The 27,019-nt window shown below is 40.7% G+C and overlaps 1 protein-coding gene across 2 annotated transcripts; it reads right to left on the bottom strand.

Annotated features, from left to right (window-relative positions):
- Nucleotides 1-246: 246 nt before the first annotated feature.
- Nucleotides 247-25,423, bottom strand: SLC26A4 (solute carrier family 26 member 4). 2 transcript variants are annotated; one of them, XM_030479608.2, is made up of 20 exons: nt 25,228-25,423; nt 24,750-24,889; nt 22,491-22,601; nt 20,708-20,898; nt 20,095-20,259; nt 17,332-17,484; nt 17,138-17,220; nt 16,047-16,194; nt 13,510-13,623; nt 12,623-12,700; nt 12,328-12,423; nt 10,899-11,005; nt 9,477-9,546; nt 9,034-9,126; nt 8,835-8,930; nt 7,747-7,977; nt 6,222-6,276; nt 5,753-5,898; nt 4,927-5,010; nt 247-3,325 (listed from the first exon to the last, which is right to left on the bottom strand). In XM_030479608.2, exons 1-20 carry the CDS (start codon nt 25,380-25,382, stop codon nt 3,302-3,304), a joined length of 2,340 nt encoding a protein of 779 aa, XP_030335468.1. In that variant the 5' UTR covers nt 25,383-25,423; the 3' UTR covers nt 247-3,301. The 2 variants fall into 2 exon arrangements, 1 of the variants encoding a protein (XP_030335468.1); XR_003990570.2 differs by lacking the exons at nt 247-3,325; nt 4,927-5,010 and adding an exon at nt 7,389-7,411 and having other exon boundaries at nt 5,871-5,898.
- Nucleotides 25,424-27,019: the final 1,596 nt, after the last annotated feature.

Here is a 27,019-nt window from a genome sequence, read left to right as displayed (position 1 = left end):
TGTTACTTCTGAAAACTTGGCATTTTGTAAATCTAGTGAAGTTCAGTGGGATACTGTCTACCACTGAAGAAAAACACAAATACAATTAAAACAGGTTACAGGGTAGAAAGTGGCCTCGAGCAGTCCTTCCACAACCTTGATGTAGGGGCAGCTCAGCTCTGCATTCCTTGGATTGGTGACTGGCTCACTGAAATTCTCCAGGACTGGGACCTTGTGTCCTAACAGACCAGGTCTCATTATCTTTATAGCCTTAACATTTAAAAGCTGCCATTTAAGCCTATTGTTTCTTGTCTTATCCCCTCAAGGCAGAGAGAACAGGTTTTCTCTTTTGTCTTTGCTGTTCCTCAAAAGGCAGACCCAAGGGAAGCTGACACTGATTCCCCACCCCACCCCCCCCCCAATGGTTTATTTCTCCATAATAAGAATTCACAAAGAGAAGAATTCTTAAAAACCGAACATGCAGATGCATGGAACGTGTTTTCAGTATGTACAACTTTATTTTCTAGTTAATGGATACAATTACTTCTAAAACACAGGGTTTTTTAAAGGGTAAAAAACTTAAAATGTATCTCCAAATTTAATACCTGACATGCAGGGAATGCTCAAAATGCATATGAAAATATCACTTCTTCATTCTACTGGAACAAGATGAGCACATCTAGTTGCATTACTCACGGATGTTAGTACAAAATTGTGGAGAATTTTAGCTTCATTGTAAAACCCATTATTTTGGTATCCTTCATTTTCAGGGATACATAGAAAATTAAGAAGCACATACCCCTGAAGCACTGCAAAAGGTGTTTTAATGCCTTCTGCATGTCACCTTGCCATTCTATGTAACTGTAGGCTTTGTGTGAAATGCTATTTTTGTGACAAATTAAGAACAAATAAAACCTTGCCTGGAAGAAATATGCAGGCCAAGAATAAGTGCATTGCATCATATTTTATCATAATTAATTCCAGCTGAAATGTTGCATTTGGAAAGGAAACTGAAAGACTGTTGAATACCTGGTTTTTATAAATACCTGTATGGACAAGAACTGGAGAAGGTTCAAAAAATAGCGTAAGCCCACATCTCTGTCAGGTAAGACTCTACACTCAAACTTCACGGTGCATATGTTCTCTTGAGGAAAAAACATTCCACTGCCATCTTTTCCGTAGTATGTTCTGCACAAAAATGAGCTGAAAGCTCACTTACCAGTCCCAGGCAGAATATTTTACTTTTTACATCAAGTGTACATCCACTTTAGAAAAGCAATGCAGCCTCGGAGAAACATGGCTAGCTGTGTCTCACTGCTCCTGGCCCTGTGCACTGGCAACAGTGCCTTATGTTCAGGTTAATTTTAGCTGGGGCCATGGCCTGACAGGGAAGTTTTGTCAGTAACGTGAGCAGAAGTGCTGGCTTCCTCTGTTACGCTGACAAATGGAAGAGAGTGAGGACAGTGCTAAAAGCGTGACCTGTCAAATAAGAACAGCTGAGCCTAAGCTTAGTGTGAAGAGAAATTAATGCTTCCATCTGAGGAGGTGTAGGTCAGCCTGGTGTGCTTCTTAAAGACGTGCCACATTCTCAGCTTGCGGAGGTGGCTGCAGGCATGCAAATGGCATGTGTCTGTGAATATAAATCTGCATCTTGCTGGCTTAGACTAGAACATCAGTATCACCTCAGTTCAAGCCTGTATTGCATTTTAAATGGGAAACTTCACTGACTATCATGAAGGCTGAAATTTTTGCCTTAGAGAATACAGATGTCAGTCTGGTGCTGTTACCTACTGCGTAAGATACTGTCCAGCTGACAGAGTTCATAGAATTTTCTTTTTTCGCTGATTTCGATGGAGTTCACTCAGGTCCTTCGGACAGAATCATTTATTTAGTGCTTAGCTTTTCACCTGAGATTTTCTGCTAACATTACTTGCAGCAAAAATCTTTTCTGTGCAGTGTGATACAGGAAAATTTTGCTGATGTAATCAAATAAGGAGATTTAAATATGTGAACATACTGAAACTAATCAGCCCACATTGTGAAACTTGAAAGGGATTTTATACCTGGATATTTCTTGCACTTTTGTTATTATCTGTTCCCTCACCATGCAGGGATTTCTGCATTTAAAAAATCAATGTAGTGCTAAAAAAATTTAAGGTAGCAGTCTGTTTTCCATCAAAAAACATTTCTTCTTCATGAAAAGTAAGAACATTGATTTCCTACATGTATTTTTTATATAGTCCTAAAGTAAGGATTAAAGTTTTGCAGGACAAATCCTTTATCTTTTGTAAATTATTGCACTTGTGCATTATGGACTGCAAAATGTAAAAGAACAGCAGCAGTTTAATGTAGAATATTAAAAGAAAAAAGACGCTATATAAAAATATAACTATTAAGCTAAATAAAATCCTATATTCCATTTAAAAATAAACCCACAAACTTCTATACTCGGTCATGTTCTGACTGTCTCACTTGCACTCAGTAGCAGCCTGTTCTACAGATTCCATTAAGTATTTGGGGACTAAGGTTTTCCTTAATCTAACTTACGTCATGATCTGCCTCTTGATGAAAGATACGTAATCTAACCAAAATAATCTTCTGTGTATACTTTGTTTTAGGGATGATCATTAATAGTAGTGCATAATGCTACAATGGGATTAATACAGAACTAATGAACCTGTATCCAAAGATTACTTAATCCTATTTAAAGTTTTATAGTAGTTCAGTGCCGTTTTCTGTTCATGTGACTGTTTCACCCGTTGCCTGTTTCAGTTATCAGACAACCTGCAGCAACTTAAGGAATTGCTTGGAAAACATGATCACAATACATTTTTCAAGACTTGCTAGCAGGTATGCTCACACTAATGTTTGAGAATCCAAAGCCTTGGCCAGCTACAACTCCTGCCCTCTCGTTAGGTGTGGTATAAATACAGAACAAAAGGCTTGCCATCCAAAGATTTTGGTCTCTTCAGCTCTCCTGGGCAGACCACAAAGCAGTTTTTCATCCTGTATACACTGATAAACAGTGTAATGCACCTTCTGTCTGACTAGTCCCAAAACTGAGTACATCTTTTGTAATCGTCTTCTGATTTTTTTCATCAGTACATCATATGGGAAAGTGCTTGCTGAATCAAGGTCCAGAATATTTCCGGGATAACATGAGCTAAAATTCGGAGATTTCTAGAGATCTGTATCATTCAGATAAACAATCAGGTTTTTCTTGAAGTGCAAAGATTGGTTTCATTGCAGAAATTGCTTATATTGTACCGGCGGATAAATACTGCTGTGAGTTCACAGGTAGGACAATACCAGCAGCCCATCATCATGAAGCAAGTCTGCGCATAGCCTAGTGAAACGGTTTTCAAAAGGTGGAAAGAAACAGGCCATGGTTAGTTCTGAGTACACACTAGTCGGAAAAATAAAATGTTTGTGTGTGTGCCAACTAAAAACTACTAAGTTCAACATGGCCTCAGAGAAAGTAACTATTCTGAGGCAGCTGCCCTCTGACTTGTGTCTGCATCGGACAGTTCAGTCAGGGAGCTGCAGGTCTGAAGGTTACTAGTTCTCACCTTCAAAATGTGGCTATAATGGTAGAGGACAGAAACTCTCAGAACACTCTTTGAGCTCAGACTGGAAGTTTTTTGTCTGGCTTCTTTTCTTATTTAATGACAATAATGTAAATATGTAATGAATCCTGTGAATAGAAATCAGAATTCAACTCTCTCTGGCCTTCCATTCCAAAATGCTTCCGTTACAGAATCATGGTATCTTTCTGGCTTTTTTAATCCTTCATTCCTTTCTGCACTGTGACTTACAGAGGAGTGGAAAGTGCTTCTCCCCATGTTAGTGATAAAGAATAATATTTGCGTCTCTTGCAATATTCATACCAACCAGAAGAGGAGGGGGTGAATCAGGGATACCAAGTATCCCAATCAAGTGACCAAGCCCTGATGAAGCGTAAAAGGCTTTTGCTTAGGGTGTCAGTTTCTCCTCTCACCAGTCTGCTTTCCGAGATGACGTTTCCCTTTCCTATGGGACTTCATGCTATGGTAGAAACTACAATGCAGGATGATGCTGAGAACCTCTACCCGGCCACCACTCCTCTTACCATCTTCCCTCCAGGGACCTCTACATCCCACACACACAGCAGCCTTGCTGCAGCATTTTGCTACAGCATCACTGAGAGAAGGATCACGACATCCTTGTTGTGGATCAGAGAGGCCAAGCACAGGGTGCTACCTCATTTTAGATTGGGTATTAAGAATGGTGTTCTGACTAGTACCACAGTAGCAGTATAGGAGGGACAGATAGTAATCACGGAATGTTCTGAGGTATTCATGCATCACCTCAGGCTATAAAAGGGCATTTAGCTCAATCTCCTGTTTCTGAATAAGTGGCTTGTGTTACTTTATTGGCTGTTATTTTAGCCGTAAGTACTACTTTCTTTTCCGGCAGCAACCTGTAAATACAAAATACCCTGGTATTGCTTTAATGGTATTGTTGCATGGTAGTTATGCTCAGTACAGTGCTTTGCTGCAGCTTCCTGTAAAATGTTCATATTGTACAAGAAAGTGTCTGCTGTGTTAAAAGGAGGAATGAAGGGGGGAAGTTGAGCATAATTTTGCACTCAGAAGCCTCAAGCCTTACCAAGTCTTCTTTTAGGCACCTAACTCATGCTTATCTATGTGTAAGCCTGTGTAAGGCAAAAGTAGTCCTAAAATTACAGTGGACATGCTCATGCACATATAGCCTACTATATCTCAAGACTTCCTCCACTAAGTGCTGACATTCAGGTACCCAGGGAGGTTATTTATTTATGGAGCAAAAAACTGTTGAGGGCTCAGTTCATCTGTCGTAGTCTTACAGCATGACTCAATGCTACAGACAAAGGGATAAAGCCAGCAGAATTGTATAAGTAATAGACACATTCAGTTCTAAATTGCATACCTCTTCCTGAACATCAAGTTCATCATCAGGCTGGCTTGTTTCTGTGAATTCTATGGGCTCTTTAGACTCCTGCATGAGTGAAATCTTGACAGAAAGAAATTAAGAAACATGATGAGTTATGTGTTGCCTGTATCATTGAAATTGATTTATTACTGTGAAGTATCTTAAAACACAGAATGCACAGAGAAGGGCAGTAGCAATGAACGCTAGTGTGGAACAGCTTCCATACACACTCGCACCAAGCAGAATGGGACTCTTCAGCTTTGATCAGAAGTATATCAAATTATTAATAGTGTTGGGAAAGGGAGCAGGGAATGATTATTCATCGCAGCTAACAATCTAGAAATCCAACAGGCTTAAAACAGGAAATATTTGTCATATAACACATTTAAAATTACAGAACCCATCTCCACAGGATAGTGTCAAGCTAAAACGTGTAAAGGGATTCCAGAAGGGGTATGACAGACACATTGATGAAAACTCCATCTGTGGCAATTAAATATAATGGCTCAAATGCAACCTCCAGCTGAGGAAGTTCTTAAGCTGCCAGTTTTCAGAAACTAGAAAACATGTCTTAGGATAAAGTGTTTTCCGTATGTCCTGTTTCTTGTGTTCTTTCCACTAACAAACAAGGTCCTGGGGTTGACAGACCCTTCGTTTGATCTAGCAAAATATTCATGTACTACAGAAGCTGTCCAATTTACTAGACTCCCACTTGTTTTGTACTACAGCTTTATGTCTAGTTTTCAATCACGCCATGCTATATTGCAAGAATGGAAATTGCAAGAATGAATGACAGAAGGAAGGGAAATGTACTACTGGATACCTTTTCAAATATAGGATCCTGGTTTTCACTGTATGTCATTTGATTCCTTATGTAGAGCACAGCATCATGGACAGTCAAGAAGAATGTATCTCTCCTGACAGTGTCATCAAAGAAGGCACTCCGTTCCAGTTGAGATATAAGGTTGTCTGAATAAAAGAAAGTCATCACAGATCAATACAATTTGAAGTAATTTTAGAAATAAATGTCAAAATACAGGGTTTCAACTATCAGAAATCAAATGTACAGCCAAATCAATCAATCATAGCTTTGTCTTGACTTTTACTTTCCATATTTCCTTTAAACCCCACCATTCTTTGTGTGCACCACAGCCCATCATGTTTATCAGTGCCACAATTCACATTTTTATTAGAACAAATGCTAATAAAAGACACATGACACATGTAGAGATCCCTTTTCATCTTCATTTTACTCTTTGCATGAGTGGTAGTAGAAATACTTGGATGTTTACCTTGATATGAAGCAAAGTACACTCTCACATCAATTCTCTCAAACTCCCGAATTATCTAAAATAAAAAAGCCAAAATCAACTTTGCAACAAGGACAAATAAAGTCTGTAAGGAGAAAATACATACATGTACATATGTCTATGTATGTAATGTATAGGCACACAAACACGCACTTCATTTGTTTCTGAGTGTCTTCATTCCAAATGCTATGTTTTGTTTATTCATGGTAAATAAGGAACTGCTATACTTTGCTCTGCTTAAAAATCAGTAGTTAAGTACCTGGTTGCTGAAGTTTCCCATCTTCGACTGTGTAAGTCGACCAATTTTACACATAAATACATTGCTGCCTATTAAGGTTCTCATTCTGTTCTCATAATATGAATAATCATGTAAGAACCACATGGGCCTGAGCAAGCTTTATTTCCCCCCTTGTATGTGTGATATGATACACTCTTTCATTGGCACATGCAAATTTGTCCTTCATGCGATGCACCAGATGGACCTGTTCTTGGATGTAAAAGATGTGTATGGAAAGAGTCATGTCTGTTGACCCCACATCTTGTTTGTCTCAAAAGCGGGAACTGAATCAAAACTAGGCAGAAGGCTGAAGCAAGGCACACAGTATTCTTGTATTTCAGGTAGTTAAAAGGTGGGACACTGGATTCTAACCCTGGCTCCCTGGTGGCAGGCCAGTCTCTTACAGTAGTATTTTCAGAGGTGATATTGCTAGTTCTGTCCTCTTCTGCTCATTGGTAAACTAGAGTCTCGGTAATCTAAGGTCTGGTCTATAGATAGGCTAAGCAGTCCCAACTGCAAAATGAAGTTAGTGAAAACATCAATCTGAACATACAAAGTATCACAAAAGACTAAAGACTGAACAATCTGGTCCTACACATTTGTAACAGGACGCCAAAAAATAGTGGAAATACTTGGCCTTAACCTCTTCACTTCAATAACCCTCCCTAAACTAGAAACATTATCTCTTTACAAAGTGTGATGTTTGAAGGTGAATTAATGAATGTTGGTGAAGCGCTCTGATATTAGCCACAGAAAACTCTATAAAGAAATGAATCATTCTTCCTTCCTTCATAATTTAAATAATATTGAATGAATAAATAAATCTTGTGGCTAAAGACTGAAAAGTGATGGTAAGATGAAATATTTACTACCTCTGTGTTGAGTGAGCATCATCCTGTGCCCAGATTAAAGCAGGAGGCATGTGGAAAGAAAATATATAACTAAAATATTTCATAACATATGCATACAAGGGGACCACATTTTGCAGTTCTAATTTTAGAGTACTTGACTATGAAACTTTCATAGTGTTCTTTTAATGCATTTTATTTTTTTCCCCACGTAAAATAGGCAGACGCCAATATTCTACATCTTGCTGTATGAGTTTTGAAGGTATTTTTCAACAACAGACTTCTAAACCCCCAGAAATTAACCTCAGCTAACAGCTCTTGATTTACATACGAATGACTTAGTTTCATTTTCACGGAATCCCAGAAAAAAAATTGCCCTTACCGTTTTTATTGATCTCACAGCTACAATATCCAAGAAGGTTACTGCTCCGAAATCAAGAATGAGACTGTGGATGGGCACCTTGGGGATGTTTACTTTGACTGGGAGTTCTGAATTCCAGTCCACCTGGATCTCTACTTCTTTGGTGGGAACTTGAAGATCTTGGTTGTCTTCAGGTTCCTCATCAGTCTCAAAAGCTTCATTATTAACACCAGGCTCACTGATGATGCCATTCTAATGCACAGACAACATATGGAATATAGTATTTAACCATGGAAAAAGTTTTGGAGTTACAGGAAATAGTTCTCTGTCATACCTAGCATAGTTGGTTAGCATAACCAACGCCACTTGGTAAGGCAAGCAGCCATTCCCTATGACTAAGCAGGTCACGTATTCATCTTTCCCCTCATTCTTAGACCTTGAAGGTCCTGTGAACCAAGTAAACAAACCAGATTTCTTCTTTTCTTTCCTACCAGCCTCAAGATTGTTGGACATCAGGCTGATTACTCCCTTCCTTGCCAGCCTTGAAGGTTCCGGGCACCCAGCTGACCAGGTGTTGATGACTCCATCAATGAACAGGGAAGCTTAACAGTGCACAGAGGACTGTCTATAAAATCAAGCAGTTACAAGGTGGGGAATTTGGACTGGAACTGCTGCTAGAGAGTGAGATCTGTGGCAGCTGCCTTTAAGGAGGATGTGGAAGGCTATGTCTACCAGCCAACTGATACAGCTTATCTGTGCGTCAAAAGCTGGACAACAGGAGCATGTACTCATGAAAAAGCCAGCATTTTACTGCACAGAGACAATCTGAGGTGGTGAGGGGTAGAGGTAAGATCAGGGAATCTCTTGCTTCCACTCCTGTTAACACTATGACTGTCAGAGCTGCCTGGATCTGTGGGGTCTTTGGCAATAGGTATCCTGCTCTGCTAAGTCTCCTGCAGGTCCCAGTCTTCCGACCATAGTAGTAAGTCACACTTTTCCATCTTTATTTTAGAGATGAGTACAGAGGAACTCATAATTAAGGCTCAAGTAATAAGCACTAACAGTAATCCTTTGAGAAATAATAGAAAGAAAAAAAAAAACCAGTTTACCTTAGTAGCTTTTAATTTCCCCTTCTTGATTAGCTTTTGTATCTTCCTCAGTGCTTTGAGTCTCTTATTATATACCTTGACTGCATCAAATCCCACCTACAGAAAAAGGATCAGAATTATTTAACTTTACCTAGATAAAATTCTGAGGAAATCCCAAAGACAGTTAAGAAGCATCCAGATCCATCACATTATCACTTACTGTGGATTTGAGGCTGCTTTTCAGTCCATCAATGTTAGCATAAAAAATTGGACTTGAAAACCTGAGAATCTTCACACCTTCTGGTTCTATAACCTGATGCCAAAGAATATAAGGTTAAGCAGCAACAACTGTATTTTGGCTAATAAGAAGCAGTTTACCTGTTTCGAAAGTGCAACTACATATCTAATTCACAAAATAATGGCATATCTTTGCTGGTAATTTTGGTGGTGTCGTTTATAGAAGCTTAATGGAGATGGTGATGTAGTTTTTAGAAGCTTACAGCTCCAGCGTGCAATATGGACCAACCATCTGGATCAAGAATTCAGTCCTGAAACTTGTTATCTTTGAGCAATCCACTTCCAAATTCAAGTTGTCCACAATATGCACAACTTTGTCTTACACTGGCTTGTAGACTGAATGGAAAAAACTCAGCAATGACTTACATTTTTGTAGTCCTTGACCTTCTTGTAGATGTCTGTGCCAGGAATGTTTCCAAAGCCACCCCAGGAAGGACTAACAGAAACAAAAAGACAAAATAGTGAAGGTAAACATCACACTTGGGCATTCAGAGAATTGAATGGATTGTTGCATACAGTCATCGACTCTTGTAGTCCACTGTCTTCTGCCAAACTAAGTCTCATTGCAAAAGTGTTGTATCTGCTTTGCGTCACTGTGTCTTTTTCCGATTTGTAGTGAATGGTCCTTTTCAAAGACAAGGTACTTTGGTCTCAGCCTACTTGCTGCACCATTTTTATGTAGAGCTGAAGGAAGAAATTGTTCCATTTGTTTCCCAAACCAGAAAAATGTTTTAAAGGCAGATTAGTTTGGTTTGAATGAAAAAAACATTTTTTTTTTTTACTCTGAAACAACTGATCCCTTTTTTTGTTTCAAATCAACCAAAACAATACATTTACATTCTTTTCAGATTACTTACAACTTTTTGTCCAGCTCTTTTAATTTTCACTTCCATCAATAACAATCAAAATATTTTGCAGTCTCCATATATATTTTTAACAGTTGAAGCAAATTGTTTTGAAGTTTGTAAAGCCTTATCTTCCTTTTAATGTTGATTTCACATATTTGAGTTGAATTTGGGAATTTTTGGGGTTTTGAGGCTCTTCAAATTCCATTTTTTATAATTTACTATCCTGTGATAACTCTTGCAAGGCTTTATTTTTATGTATTTTCTGACAGTGCAACTGTCCTTTGGTATTGCTAGTAACCATACTCTCTGGACTGAAGGAAAGGAGTTATATTGTACTTTCAGAGAAAAGATCAATGAAAAGTTACAAGATGGCCAAATAAGATTCTGCAAAGCCATCTTTTCTCACCATTCCACTACCATATGTTCTTTGAGCAGAAACACATCAGCCACAAGAACAAAGTTTTCTCTTATTCTCATGCTTTCTCCTACTCTTACAGGCATACGCTCAGTACTGTATAAGCAATAAGTGAAAAGGTTATTGGTATATGCAGCATACTGTTCTAGTATTACATACCAAGAGTTACTATAATGATCAATTAATTAGAGAAGCTCTTCATACATCTTTTGGTATTTGATCTGGAATGTTCCTGTTCCTTTCTAGAACTCAGTTACGTGGGTACATATGTACGGCTAAGTACCACCAAAGTACCCACCATGATATAGAATAAATACTGATAGAATAATGTAGCTTCTCTTTTATCAGTGTAATTAAGTGATAGCACGCAGACAGTGTTTTATTCTAAAGAACAGATTTTTTCCATTTCAAAATTTCTGTAAGCCCAAGCAGATTTTCTGCCACAAATCATATTGCTTTTCAGTATATTGTCTTCCTTTTTCATGGTATAACAAGAACAATTATTTCTGATCCTATGTTACTTACAACTGAACTCTCAGCACAACTGTCAGCAATCCAAACAGAAGGCCAGCAAGTAATCCCAAATCGAGTCCCAGAATGATGGATGCTACACATGTAAAAACCCAGATCGCCTGGAGAGGAAATAACAAATGTAAAGTCTCTTAATTATAACTCTTGTTCACACTAAAGAATAACTAGACCAGACAATATAAGAAGCAGAGGAATATAACTATGGAGATAATAATAGCACACTGGGAATTAGCTGACTTCCATACAAAAGTCTTCCCAACAGTTCTCAAGGATCCAGTTACTTTAGTGAAATTAAAGGAGATGCAGTTAACCATTGCATTTTCTTCTTTTTGATGGTGGCAATCTTTGTTAATCTTTCATTAGAAACGGAAAAGAATTTATGTTCCCAAGATGTAGAATACTGAAAGATGCCCCACCTGCAGGCATACAGAGAGGGAAGGGAGCTGCTCAGTGGTATCTGAGAATCAGAACTGTTGCAAAGAGAGGTATTTCATATTAACGGGTTGATGGCACTCTCTAACGTCTCCACCGAATATTCAGGCAGAACAGTTGAAGTGGGCTCCTCAGTTCCTGCCTACGTCACTGCCCAGGCAGAACACCCAGTGGACCCAATCTTTCAGAAAGCTGAGTGCCTGCACTTCTCACTGCAGCCAGTCGATCTCTTACCTATGCAGAAAACCACTAAATGATTGACTAAAAATGTTCAGATATACCCAAGGCAGGTACTGCCCAGTGACGGTAAAATCTAAGCATAGGTAAGGCTGCATGGAGAATTTACTTTCCATGCAATCTTTTCCTGCCCTAACAGCCACACTGAAGGTCTATTCCACAGAAAACATAGTGGGATGTAAGCAAGGACCCAGAGATATGGTTACAGTGGTCTGTAAGAAAAGCCTGTTCGTATATCCCTTAGTATGTCAAATGAATCCACATTCTAGCTTGGATTAGTCTTGCTTCAATGAGAAAACGTATTTTCTGAGGACTACCTGAGATTATCCAGGCAAATGGGATGCTAATGTGGTAACGACATAAATATATGTACATGAATTAAGAAAAGGTCAGCTTTTCTGACCCATTTAAACTGTGCAAAAGATAAAAGAGAATGGGATAGGTGGCAACAGGCCATCTTTATTCCGATTTCCAAGCCATATCAACACAAGATTGCTGTAAACTGTGGTAATTGCTATGAAGCAGTCATTACTGCACAGAAATACCCTGATTGGCACCCTTACTGTGAGGTATAGGGAATAAACAAGATAAGCAGAATACTACATAAAACTCTAAACTGAGGAATTTTTAACTGATGTTAACTCTACAAAAATTCTGTGTATGTGGTAGTTAAGAGAATCTTGGATGGTATTAAAAGGCAAAAAGAAAACCATACAAGAGCATTTAGGAGAAAAGAAAGAATTAGGTTACTTACAGCATCCACTTTATTCTGTCTCCACAGACGAGGAACGTCAAACACTTGCATGAACATCCCTTTCAAGTTAGCTATGACTACAGCTGCCAACACAGACTGTGAAAATGATGAAAAAGTGTTATTCAGAAGCAGAGATGCATATTAAGATAGTGCTCAACATTATACACTGTAAACCAGAGCGTCATCTGGTATCAGTCACCATAGTTTAAACAGGGCTATTAATCCTGCCCATTAAAGTTGTGCATTTGGGTGTCTGATTGGTGCTGGTGGCTGCTGCAGGAGACAAGTACGGTACCTTTTGTAAGGGCTCTAGCAATTTCCCCAGGGCAACAATGGCAATCAAAACAATCCCAGCTGAGATTATACCAGCAACCTGTGAGGAACAGAGTGTTTATGAACTTATTAAGGAACTTCAGAGGAAATGAACTTATTAAGACTCTATCTTATGTTTCTAGGATTACAAAGGAAAATGCACAAGTAGTTTCACATTACATTTCTTTAGGAACAAGGAGACCTGCCAAATTGCCATTGTGTTTAGGTGCACGTGGGCCATCATTATACACTTCAACTAACACAGAGAGAATTCAATTAAGCAGGTAGTATAAACAACTGCACGCAAGGTAGTAGCTCTTGGAAGGGTTGCACTGCAGAGACAAATGAAAAGAGCAGAGCCTGTGTGTCAGCCAGAAAAGGGCCTGCTGGATAATGTGTTGCTCTCCTCTGTTAAAGAATGCAAAGCTGTAGTACTGTAAACCAGCATAGCTTGCTCCACATGAGAAAGCACATGGGCAGATGATGAATGGCAAAGAGCGGGGCTGCTCAGGCAGGCACATGGGAACTTAAATATCTCATAGGCAGCTGTAAGAGGACTTCTTCCCTCATCCTGAATTCCTACTGTGACAAATTCAGTCCCTTAATTGGGAATGAAATTCTGGGGAATTAAGGTTGAAGGATTTCTGACCCCTAATGTAATTCATGCCACATAAAACTTGATTGCCCTCTTCTGGCAGAGCTACAAAAATTATTCACTACTAGAGCACAAGCTGCTAGCTAAGATACCTACGGTTTTCCACGTGCCAGCAACACAATCATTTTAGGACTACTTTCAATCCAATGTGAAAGCTGTGCCTTATAAAAGATTAAATTTACCTGTGCACAGTACTAGCAGGAAGAAGTCATTACCTGAGACTTTCCACCTGTACTTTCTTGGACTGCGGTCCGTGAAAGAGCAGTAGTTGCAACAAAACAAGAAAAGGCACCTGAAAAAATGTTGCTGATCCCAAAGGCAATAAATTCCTGAAAGATAATTGGATGATGCTGTAAATACAGACGCCTGAAGACAATTTTGCAATGGAGAATGACAATATTTTCTATAGTAGTTTATAAAGTAGGTAGCACAATAATATTGATAAGAGTATGGATTAGTAATAGCTGTTAAATGTTTACACAAATTCCTCTTGTGCCAGTGTAATCACCTGTGTTTGGGAACCAATACAATGAAGTTGATATACTCTCCCTGACATGGACATACTCATCTTAGTATAAAGACATTTAAAGTTTATTTCCATCAATGTCATCAAACCTAACATTTCTAACAATTACACTGGTATAACTGCATCAAGAAATGGGACTTGTATAAATTTAACTCCCAAGCATCATCAGCTAAACAAATAATTTTAATCAGTACAAAAATCTGAGTTTAGACAAGCCTTTAATTAATGCAAAGCACTGTATTATTAGTAGAACTAATCAGGAACTTTGCAATAAAATAGTTTCACTGAAAACTTCTAGTTTGTTGAGCCAGAAGTTTTTAACTCTAAACATCCAACGAACTCACGCTGAGTCCCAGGCAGCGTTCTCATAGATTTGCCCCAGGGTCACAGATGCTGGCACCTACTGATGCTGGTTGTTCTGCACAAGTGACAAGGACCCTGGGGCCTTAATGTCCTGGGATCTGGGCCATTCCTCTGCTGGGAAATGAGGCATTTGAGAGCTGCCTGCAACCCCATATAATTGACAGAAACATTGTTTTCACCAAGCCAACAGAGTCATGAGAGCTTTTCACTCAATGCAAATTTTTAAAAATGCAATTTAATATTTGGTTTTTACTTTTTCCCTTCTCTTCTCCAAAATTAAGTTTCCTATAAGCTTTTCATTAAGCTCCAACTGCAAGAGTAGGATTTTGAAGTTATATTCTTTTACAGAACAGACCTATTCCTAACAGCTGTGCTCTGCAAGAAAATGTTGTAAGTATTGTTCCTAGTGTTCTTAGATCTTAATGGTCTATGCATCTATGAAGACAAAATAAACACTGGCAGATAATAGTATTGACCTGTCCTTCAAAATTATTTCACTACCTGCTGCTATGATGTTATTTTAACTTCTCCTATTGAAGTAAACTATTTGTCCATCATTCATGTCTGCATTTAACCTTTGTTACGTGTAAAATTCATATCGTAGTATTGAAAGGAAGGCACTTTGCTTTCATAGCCAGTAATTCTACTACCAGAATATTTAATAAGTATCTTTGAAGCACATCAGTGCTGGCAGAACAGCATATTCCTCAAAAGAACAGCATAAACAGCAGTTCCAGGAACATGTATTACTCTTTCAGATTTAATAAACTGAAAGTCAATGCATTTTAGGCAACTTCTTTAAATCAAAGTGTTACCAGATATGAACTTTGTGTATTGTAAAGTGACCAACATGTTCAGAAGAATATTTTGTTACATCCTGCAAAAGTGTTTCCAAAATCAAACTTTATGTAATCCATTAGTACTAAAATAAAGGACTCATTAAACAAAGTACTCAGCTTATCTATTTATTGTAGTGAGTGCATTTTCTCATATGTTCAAAGGATAAAATTAAAAATCAGCATAAATGCACAGGACAAGGAAGCTTTCTGACATTTTTACTTCCACACCATTGGGCAAGTGACATAACCCCCGGAAAAAGACACTGAACAACTGCAGGAATCCTCTAAGAGCTTGTGAATGCACAGCTCATGTAACATTCTAGCTATGTGCCTTTAGAAACCAATGATTAAAACAATTCAGCCATTTGGTACAGACAGTTATTGAAGGATGTTGATATGCTGGTAGGCATTTACTTTTGTGAAGCTGCAGGACTTAGCTATACAGGTAAAATACATTTATATTGATGTAACTGGTGTCATGCTGAGAAGCACAATAATTTATTCCATAGGGATAAAATCATGCCCTAACTGAAAAGTTCAACTGATACAAATCCTGCACAGAGCCTAACACTAAATAAAGCTGTCCAGAGCAATTTCTTAACTTGACATTGTCCCCCATCCCCAGCAACACACCTCAAAATACGCCTTACAAGTGGAAATGGAAAGCAGGTTGCTGAAGCTGACCATGTCAACTTGACATCACCAGAAAATCCCCTATACAGTACTTAGCTTTAATTACCTTTTCAGAGCTACTGGAGTCACTAAAGCAATACAAAAGGAATTAATTCCATGAAAAGCCCATACTTAAGGTAGAGCACGTGGCTCATCTCTATGTGGTAAATTTGCCACGTAATATATGGCCATTTCAGCCTTTTTTTTTTTTTTTCCAAATAGCTGAAAGAATTTCTCCTGTCAGACTTCAGCTTTAGTCTGAAAAATGTGTGTGGATGATGTTTCTTTCATTTGGCTACACGAAACAGAACTTACATTCACTATGTTTATAAACTCTTTTGGTTATACATACCTGGTTTCCATCAATAGCATAGTCATACTTGGTTGCATATACTTTCCCCACAGACACGGCAATAGCATAAGCAACAATAGAAATAGAAAAGGAGGCTGCTATCATCTGGGAAAACAGGCTGACATCTGGAGGTTCAGGAGGCAAAAATCTATCATTTAGAAAATACATTAGTGTTATCACCTTTGATCAAATTCTGTTCTTACTAGAATTGTCAAGGAGTTTGAGGCAGAGGCATACAGGTTGCTTATAATATGAAGTGTAATGTTTCAAGTTAATAAAAAGGTGGAAACAGCCCATTGACATACAGAACACGCTTATCTAGCTCTCCCAAATCCTGATGCTATTAGTCAGCAACAAAGCTTTCATTGTTCTCAGCATGACTGAGATTTGGCCTTATGATAGCAAAGTGAAAAAGTACATTTTTTGAAGCATTGAATAAAGGATGTATTGAATAGTATGATGAATTACATAAATATGTTAATGACACTTCATACTATTGTTAACATACTTCTTCAGAAGATCTCAAAAACATTTTATCCCCTACTGTGTTTCCTCAAATTTTAATTAATCAAGCCCTGAATACCAAATGGAATGTGAAGGTTACTACTGCGAAGTGCTCTGAATCTTTCAAGTGAAAGTCTCTACCAGTGTAATCCTCAACATCCTTGCTTCTATGACTATGGAACTGACAGGTTTGATTGGGATAATAGTAGTAGCATGAATATGAATCACAGTGGGAGGAATAACTTGCATTTACAGAAATTAAATCTATGCAGAATTTCATTAGTAAATTTTTTTTCTTTTTACATTTCCCCATAGTCATAGACTCACTTTATGAAGCAATTAATTCTCAGATGAACTTCATGAATCCAGTAGATGTTCCTAAGCCCAATTTACAGGTGAAGGAAAGCTAGGCAACATATTTGGGTAGCATACTCGACAGAGCCAGAAGTAAAACTCAGGAAGTCTCCAACTCTGAGGTCTAAACTCAGCTTACAGCTCTCAATTTCTCTTTTATGTCTTTTCTCTTACTACTGTCATTTTGAGCCAATTAAAATAATACCTATTTCCCAGAAAACAAAGGCACTCACCCACTTGGAATGCTCTTAACAATGCCCGCATTGTATTTTTTTTCGAAGTCAGCAGCATATGAAATGCCAGTGGCTACTATTGTCTGTAATAAAATAAAACAACAGTTTCAATACTTAAAAAGGGTTCTTGTCTTCCTGTAGCTAGCCCCATCTATTTTATCTGTTATCAGGTTTTGTTACGCTCTTTTACTTACCACAATAACTTCTATTGGTATAGGAATAGGTATCTTGTGTTTGAACCGATCATTTATTTCTTTAACTACCACGCAGATAACAATGGTGAGGAGTCCAGCAATAAGGTCTGCAATGTTGGTGGTACCAATTTTTTCAAATGTTTCAATAAGAGTCTGAAAAATAAAAATGACAACATAAAACATGCCCATGTGCACTTTAAGGATGTGAAAATACTCATTAAAAGATCCAAGATGCATGGGGGTTTGGAGGAGGCTGAGTTACATCTTCATTCAGGAGAGTAACCCTCCCCTGAAGGATAGGCTGAGGATAACATACTGTCAAGGTGCTACAGAATCAGTGAATGGATTTAATGGTGAATTTAACTGAAAAAGCATAACCGCAAGAAATATCCACACAGGGGGCTTGTGCTTCCTGATTTTTAGGAAATCAATACTAAGTAAGAAGAGTTAAATCCCTACCTGTGTTTTACCTCTACCTGTTCTTGGAGCTAGGAAAGGAAGATCTATAGCTTCTTCACTTTGCCCAAGGGAGCAAGGGAGATCTTCATCTCTCTACTCAAAAGACAGCTAGCAGACCCATGGGCAAAACTCTGGTTCACTGCGTACCTAGTACATACGATCTGTGGATTACATGTTTCCTATTTCCACTGCTGACATACAGAGAATGAGTATGAACACATGCCCTGCCAGGCTGTGGAGAATCCTACACTTGAGAAAAGCAGTCACTAAACCTCACCTTAGGGTACATTAACCCTCCAAGCAGAGTTCAATCGCAGGCTGGAGGACTCTCACAACTGAGCTGCGATAGGCAGCTCTTTTCTACCCTTGCTATGCCCTTGCTTGGTCTTATTGTTTATTGCAAGTAAGTGTACAGAGAAAACATGAAGGGCTCATTACAGAAAAGCTACAAATACTCCTTTGTCATCCTCCTAAGCATGAGGGTAATTCTCACTTGCCCCAACTCCAAGAAAATGTAACCATTTCATGCATAGTGAAACAGCTTTAACAGGACGATTTGGTAGAAAATGGGTTAGAAATAGACTTCTTGCATCCTGGTTAGCTCCCCAAATACTGAACTGTCAATTTAAAAGCAAGGGGACCAAGGGCAGTAGTACCACTACTACCATTCTTTGGTCTTGACATAAAACATCTAAGTGCTTAATCAGCTGTTTTCTAAGCTAAAGAAGCAGCCTTTCTGAAACACTGAATCAGATAGATGCCTTTCACCGTGTGACCAAAGCCACTTCTTGCCCATTGTACTGCTTACCCTGGATCCTATTCTCACTGACCATCATTCGCACTGCCCCAGTTCACAGGGGAACAGTAACTTCCTCACTTGGGGTTGTAGATTCTGCTAGTGTTGGATGCTTAGTGTTGCAGTTTGTTAAACACCACTTCTGAAGCAAGTCCAAAACTGGCTGAAGCTGGCACAGCAAGTCACTGGTTGAGCAGACCAGAAATCACAGTATCTTTGCTCTACACACTTCTGCAAACACATTGACTCAGCTTACCTGTAAGAACTCAGAAGCTTTGAGCTTTAACCTAAAAAGTCAGCATTCCAGTCAGGCTTGCAGGAGCTGGAAGAACCATGTAATTCCTTTTCAAAAATACTTTCTACTAAATGTGTTATCCTTAAATAAACATAAAAAATAGAGAGAGAAAATCCTGCTGGATTAACAAGTCCATCACCCTGCCAGGTCTGCTGCAAAGTCTGTTAGGTAGTACTTTGTCTCATCTAATTTCCCTTGTTTTGAGGGAAAGAATTTTCATTAATTCTTAAAAGGCCCATAACATAACACTTCCCCCTGCCCAAATAGTCCACCTTTTTTTTTCCTAAACTTTGCCTTGCTGTTTGCAGTTATAGTCATCCTATTATTGCTAATCTAGATGTCTAATGTATTTCTTGCTGGTCTGGTTACCTGAATGGGCATGTAAAATCTGTAAATGCATTTTTTCATCTACAACAGCCTCTCTTAGAAATCTGTAATTCTGATATGAAGTGCTATGGAAGATCTAAAATACCTATGAACCTGAATAGTTTCATGCTGAAGTCAGTGACAAAAATCTCAGTAATTTTCCTGGGGAAGGAAACTATTCCATAATATGAGACCTCTAGGAATTCAGTAGTTCTGTAATCCAGCCAAGATGTTTCTCCATTTGATCATTTTCTCTAAGATCAACGAACAGAGTTGTGACGGCATTTAGCCTCACCTTAACTAACCAGTAGGTACCTGGCCGCAGGGTGGGAATCCACATCCTTCTTTAGGTATTCACAAGTATGGCTATAGTGTGGAATGGAGAAGGATGCCCTTTACCAGAATGACCTGTTGGTTTAGGAGTAAAGAAGCTTGGGACCAGTCAGATTTGGGAGTTGACCTGACACTGTTAAGAAATGGTGAAATATCCTTCACAGTAAGCCAGAAAGGAAGGGGTGGGACAGAAAGTAGTCTCCAGAAGTGACAACCAAGAGAAGAAGAACTGTTTTGCTGGATAATTACATTTAAACTTTATGTGAAAACCTGCTCTGCCTGAAAAAGACTTCCAGATGAGAATTGACTTTCTGTCTGGGAAATCCCAAAAGCAGCTACTTAGAGCCGCACAGCTATAAATCAACAGTAGCAGATCTTCATGACAGTGAGAACTAAAGGAATGCCCTATACTTACCACCATACACATGGACCATTCCTGTATGAAATGGAAGTAGATGATAATCACATAAAAATTCTGGCATAAAACCAAAACAGATTAGTAGGACATACTTACATATATTATGGAAAGGACACCATTATAGTTTTTTGTTGAAACATTTAGGACTATTTTCAATTGTGACACCAACACTTGAAAAGCAGCTGCAGTTGTGAATCCCCCAACGAGTGGATCTGCAAGGTACCTCACAATGAAACCAATCTGAAGGACTCCAAATATTACCTGGAAAAATCATGAAGAATAACAGCTTGCTAAACAACAAAAAAGTATGCTTTTATTTGGTGATTTCATATGCTTTGTTCTTTTCTCTTTGCTGACACAGAGTCTTAGGACCATATTCCCCAATTGTCACCTAGTGTAGCTTAATATTGTGCCATCCAAGGAAATAAAGGAGACCTGAAGAAATGTGTGAGAAGCTGCTCCAAGATATGCACCATTAGCACTTAGTTTCATGCAGGTCTCTTGGTCTGCAATCTGCTGCCACAGACTCTACGCAGGATAAGAAGAATAATCCCCCAAAAGCTCTTCAGAGCTTGAGATGACTTTTCTTCATTTTTGTGTTTTACTACAGGAAAATGTCTTACTGCCCTAGTACATATATCCATGCTGTATGTTTTCCCATTAAAATTAAAGCAGTATCAACCTTGTGTCTTCAAGCCAACTATTTTACCTGTAAAATTCCAACCAGAAATGTGAGTGTACTAGCAATCAGCACTCTCTGTGCATCTCGGGATTCAGTGTCTATCAGTGTCTCAGTAACATTAGTCCCTGTAGCATTACTGCTATCTATGAGAAAATTATCGTCAGGGGCCATGCTCAATACAACAGATCCCACCATCAAACTGACTACAGGGAATGGACCTGTAATGACAAACAGAACACACTGAAGTTTAATATACATTGAAAAGAAGCATTTATCAGACTAGACAAGAAAACTATAAATCAGCAAATCCATATAATATCTTAACTGGGGTACATTAGTATTAGGGAGCCAGGAGCCACAGGCACTACAAACATGACACAAGGATACAATTCCTTCCTTAAATAACTTACATTGTACAATACAGGTGCAGTTTCATGCTTTGCTTAAGCCAACTTAGGGCTGTACCAAGGCCAAAAGGGGCAACATGTTCCAACCATCTCCCTTGTAACAGCACCACAACCAGACAAAACAGATCAGTGATCCAGCTGGAAGCAACAGTTATTTAATTTTCCTTTTTTTGTCTTTGGGGTTTTTTTTACCATGGTTAGTTTTCAGCTGGTCCAGATTGCCACATAGCTACATGGTCAGGAATCCAAACACTACGGTGGTGGCAGGAACATGTAGCAAGGGGTAGGACCACATCTTTTGGCAGTAGTGTGGTATTACATTGGCTAAAGATGACTGAAACTATATTTAGGGCAAGATACAGAGAGAGTAAATGATCATTGTGTCAGCAACACACAATCTAAAAGTAATCATATTTGTTTCAGTTATTTACTAAAATTATGCAGAAAAGGAAAATGTCATGAAATGTCTTAAAGAAGGATAAGTTCATTTTACAGATACCTTAGGGGACGCTTCATGAATAAGACTATTAAAAAAAGCATAAAGAGGAACATTTGATAATCTAGAAAGTAGTAATGTCAACATAAGTGGATGTGAGAACTCAGACCTGGACAGCAAATGTGAGCTGATAGGTAGGGTAGGAAGAGACTAAGAAAGTGGAGAAAGCATACAGAAGTATCTGATGCAGCGGAGAAGAAAGCTGACAAAAAAGCATAATATCATGCCAAAGCTTTGGAAGGGGAAAACCATCTATTCTTAGTGGATATGAACAAGGAAAGACTCTATTTTATTAAAATGAAGAAAAAGAAACTTCAGTGATCAAGCTGTAACGTGACATTTAAATGTGAGAACTGATAGGAAACAAATCCCATATTTTAAAGAAAGTATTCAGGAAGAATCAACGAGGTTTACCCATAGCCTTGATGTGAGGATCTAGAGCGAGGCTGGAGTGGACACACAGGTTCTGGGTCTCCGCGACAGGCAAAAAGATGACATTGTCCACAGTGATCAAAAAAGGATGCAGCAAGGAAGGCTTGTAGAGAAGACTAAAAGAGCTGTTTTAGCCATCTTGAGCTTTAGCTGATAGACAAAACGTCTGTTCACACTGCCTACTGAGGCCTTGATCTTGTAATTTCTTGCAAAGAGTATAGCCAAACACAAGATTTAAACTTCAGTATAAATGCAAGCAAAAAGCATGCAGGGGCTCAACTGAAGTTAGCTATTATGCACAATTGTCTGGACAGAGAAGAAAAAAACTTTAAGTCCTGCAAACCCACCAATATTAATATTCAGCACAGCCAATTCTGTTCAGAAAGTAGTTATCTTGTATGAAATATGAATGTTCACAGTAAGGATTAACATTTTGTAATAGATAATTCACTGTAAATTGAACACACGCAGTTACCAACTGAGATGTGCCTTGATGTTCCCAGGAAAAAGTATGTCAGGATGGGAAAAAAGGCAGAATAGAGACCATATCCAACAGGAACTGCAACCAGCAAAGCATATGCCAAACCTGAAATGAGAGACCATCAGAATGTCAGGTTTAAAATCTCTCGACAAACTACTACCTTGTCTAGAATAGACTTTCAGAAAGAACTACTTCTTTTGTCCAGATGTAATTTAGAATATGTTTTGTCTGCAAATTAGTTGCAGGCATATCTGTGAGTATCTATGACTGTAAGTGATTGTATATCCCACACTGGTAGTTGAATGAGTAATTACTGAAAGGTGTTCCTGTATTTGTATAGGTAGCACAAAACATAGGCTCAGGTGTGAAGTTTAAGTGGAGGAACACTGTTGCAAGAGTGAATAATCTGCCCCTAGAGCGAAAAGAGGGATATATGCAGTGTTCTAGTTATAGACAGAAATTTCAAGCACAGACTCTGAATTATTGCACTACAAATATACTTCACCATGTTTGGCCCTTCTGAAAATCAGGCTGCTTTTTTTTTTTTTTCATCTGTATCAGCTTATAAACTTAAATACCAAAAGTAAATCACACAAATTTGACAGTTTTGATCCTTATCGCTGTCTTCCTTTGTATATCTGTGCAAGCTGTCAAATCCAACAAACAATGAAAAAACAAGTTGCTTTCAGGATCATATCCTGATTAGCTCCCACTGCAGTGTAGCATTCTGCCTCAAAGATACTGCAAAAGCCATCAGAGTTCAAAACTATTTAAGTTCTGGTCATGCTACTGTGGCTGTTGGGAGGACTGCAAGCAACACACAGCTGCTGGGAGTCAGGGACTTCAGGGACCTCAAAATGCCAGAAGCCTCCTTTTTTGGCAAACATTTTGGCCAATTTTCCCCATATTGCACCATTTGGAATTTCATATTTTTTGTTTAATACAGCTAGACTCAGATTTGCACTAATTTGGTTTTTTATTATTATTAATTGGTGGGAGACCAAACAGTGTATTTCAGCAATCAGTTTTACAAGTGGAATCTAATTGTGAGACCACCAGGTCCACTGTAAAAAAAAATAAATGACGGTGTTACAGTAAGAGCATAACAGCTGTTACAAGTCATATGAAAAGCCCATGTAGTCCAGTCCCTTTAAAAATGCAGGGGACTCCTGTAATTGAGGCACTACCTTCCGCAGCGGATCTTCCAGCTCTCACACAGGCTCTCTACAGGACTGAACAAATCACTTTCTTACTCCTCAGGTCACCCTCTGCCTGGGGCAGAAGTTTGTAATGCTTTTTTATTCTGCCAGTCTGCGCCTTCCTAGCACGCTCCAAGGGAACAGACAGTAGGGAATACTTGTGGCTAATTGGGAATGCGCAACCTGCTTTCTTTGTTCCCAATACGAGGCTTTGCGCCCATGTGCAAACACTTAATTTCCATTGAGGGAAAATGTGGGGTCGACATAGCCAGCTTAACCTCCCCCAGTCCTGAAAAATGATGAAAATAGTGTAAGAACACTACTGACATGAAAGAAATGAATGTGCTGGATTGTGTCAGGGTTGTAGCCAGTCTAGTCTTTGACAGTGGACCTTAGCAGCTGCCCCAGACAGAACAGTTCTGCCCTTTAGGTCTTTCTTAACTAACTTATTTTATTTCTGCTTATTTCTGCCACTTTTCTATTTGTTCATCCACCAAATGATTTCCTAATAAAGAGAATAAGGAAATAAGGTAAAATTATTATTTCAAGACATTTGCTGTAAATATCCATGAAGTTTATCCATTTCTTCAATGGGAATACCACCTCCTTGAGGGCTGTTCTCTGGAGATACCTGAACAACCTTATGGGCCAGATTTTAAAGGAGAGTAGATATCAAGGTTGGGGCAATAAGTAGATTTCTGCAGGCAGCTGCAGGAGAGCTATAGGTTCAGATAACCAAGAAAGAGAAATAAGACCACATGATCCATCTGATTTATCACAAAGTAATTAAAATTTTAAATATCAAAATGAACAGTCTTTGAGTAAAAGCCTTGGAAGAAAAGTTAAATACATCTTGAGACCACATCAAAGGAAATTTAAATCTTCTAGCCAAGCAGAGGGGGGAAAGGAATAAATTAAAACCATCAATTATTTACTGCAAAATAATACCTAATATCTAGTATTAAATAACAAGTCTCAGATTTGTAATTCCACCTGCATAACACCCCTGTGTTCAGCCAGCTCCCTCACAGGGGGCCGATGTGCCGGGCTTTACCTTGCAAAGTGGCGACGAGGCCGGTGCTGACCCCCGAGATGATGTCGCTGATCAGCCACTCCTTCACCCGGTAGTTGGGCAGCCACCCCAGAATGGGCAGGAAGGACTTGGTAATCTGAAAGGCCCTTTTTCTTGAACATCTGCGAGGAAAAAAGTGATGAACACACCCCGCAGGGCTGCACTGGAAAGCCCCCGACAGCCCCAAGCTGACAGCAAGCCGGGGCGATGCACGTTTAAAGAGGCAATGACAGGCACGGTGATGTCTCCCAGACAGGGATGGGGCAGGTATCGGTGTCAGAAGTGCTGTCTGCTGGAGGAAGCTGCGTCCGCCTCGACATGAGGGGAAGCGGACACGGGTCTGCCGGCGGAGTGTCCTTGTTGGGGCCACTCCACCGCTCGGCGGGAGAGCTTTACCGCGCGTCCCGGCACCCCCCGGCTCCCCGCGCCGCGCCGCGCTCCCCGCGCCTGATGGACCCACCTGCAGGCGGCCTGCGCCCGCTCGCGGAGCGTCGGCGGCAGCGGCGGCCGCCGCTCGTTCTCGTCCTGGAAGCCCGCCTCGCTGTAGATGGGCCGCGCCACCACGTAGTGGCTGAGCTCCGCCAGCGGCTCCACCGCCCGCTCGCCCGCTGCCATGGCCCCGCCTGAGGCTGAGGGCACCGAGCGGCGCCCGCGCCGGCACCCCCTGGCGGCCCTCCCGCGCTGCCGGCTCCCCCCCGCCGCCCGCCGCCCCTCAGCCCGGGGGCGCGGCCGGGCCCCGCGGCGCAGCGCTGTCCGCGTCCTGAACTGGCGGCTCCGGCGGGGCCGTCGCGGCCGCCGACGGCTCTACCTGCGCCCGCTCTCCGGCGTGGGGTAGGGCGAGCCGGCCCCGCCGCAGCGGCATTTATACGGCCGGCCGCGGCCGGGCGCTTTATTTACGGGGAAACAGAGAGACCCGGCTCCGGGCTCGCCCGGGCGACGCCTCCGTCCGCCCTCCCCTTCCAGCCCCGGCGGCCTCTCGCAAGCCCTGCCCCGGGCCGGCGCCCGCCGGAGCGACCCTCCCTGTCCCGCGACGGCCGCCGGGCCCTTCCCCCCGTCCCCTCCCGTCCCCTCGGGGCGGGGGCTGCACTTCAAAGCTGCCGCCCGGGGCAGCGCGGGATGAGGGTCGTTGTCAGGGGAATTGCCCTCCGGCGCCTGGAGCGGGGCACCCCGCACGCACACGGGCCCCGCCGCCGGGTGGAGGGGCTCGTCCTCCTCCACCGTGTGCCCAACGGCGGCGGCGTGCGAAGGCTCTTGCTGTTCTGACGAGCCCGAGGGGACGGGGTAGCACCAGCCGCCACACGCACCGCTTGGCCCACACGGAAACCTCCCCCCAGTTTCCAAAGCCCTGCTGCTGCGTCCCATGATCCAAGCTTTGGGAATCGGCTCCATGCGGAGACACAAATGCCTAATAAACCGCACCTGCTCTGCGAGCCGTCCCTGTGCTCACCCGGCCGCCCCAGCGGGAAGGAGAAGCGGTTGGGAGCCCGCGGGCTCTTTGCGTCACACCTGAAATGGCAGGAGATGGCTGGGGCTGCAGCTTCTAGTTTGCCCAAGGGGGGTCGGAGGGAATGAACTCCTTGGCAGCCCTGCTGTGACTGAGGATTAGAGACAGGGCTAGGGCTGAAAAAGTCAATCCTGCATGCTGAGTGCTGCTGCCTACATTGCAGCTCTTCCATGTTACATATGGAGGACAACCTAGCAAAAATCTTGCAGGCATGAAGCGAAGCATGTGTCCTCACTCTGGAGACTTCTCAAAATCAGAAGCGGTGCCAATGTTTCAGCTAACACCAAAGAGGTGCTGAGGGCACATGCTGAGGGTACTCCATCAAGCAGTATTTCTTCAATGAACTACTCAGGTGTGGATATTCTAGATGACCTTGGTTTCAAAGTGTCTTAGAGTCCTGACTTCAGGCATGTTGAAGCCAACATTGCTAAACTGCAAAGGAGCTTCTTGCTGAAACATAGTCCAGGTTTTCTAACTCAGAGCAGGATTCCCCTACCACTGTGCTGTAAAAAATGGCTGAGTAAACTGCTGAAATGCTTTGATCTGAGCAGCGCTGTATCAGGCAGCAAACCAGCCAGCTACCTGAACGGAGTCCTGAAGTTCTGTAGACGCTCGTAAGCACAGCACTGGAGTGAGTAAAAGCTGAGAGTTAATGTCTAGTGGTAGGACTTTGTGTTTTAAGGGAAGTGGTCTTACGTAAATGTTACTCACTCGAGAATGGGGAGTGGGAAAGCTTTCAGATTTTTTT

The sequence above is a fragment of the Strigops habroptila genome, chromosome 3 (assembly GCF_004027225.2).
Source record: "Strigops habroptila isolate Jane chromosome 3, bStrHab1.2.pri, whole genome shotgun sequence".
NCBI lineage: Eukaryota > Metazoa > Chordata > Aves > Psittaciformes > Psittacidae > Strigops > Strigops habroptila.
This window is presented reverse-complemented; position numbering and strand designations above follow the sequence as displayed.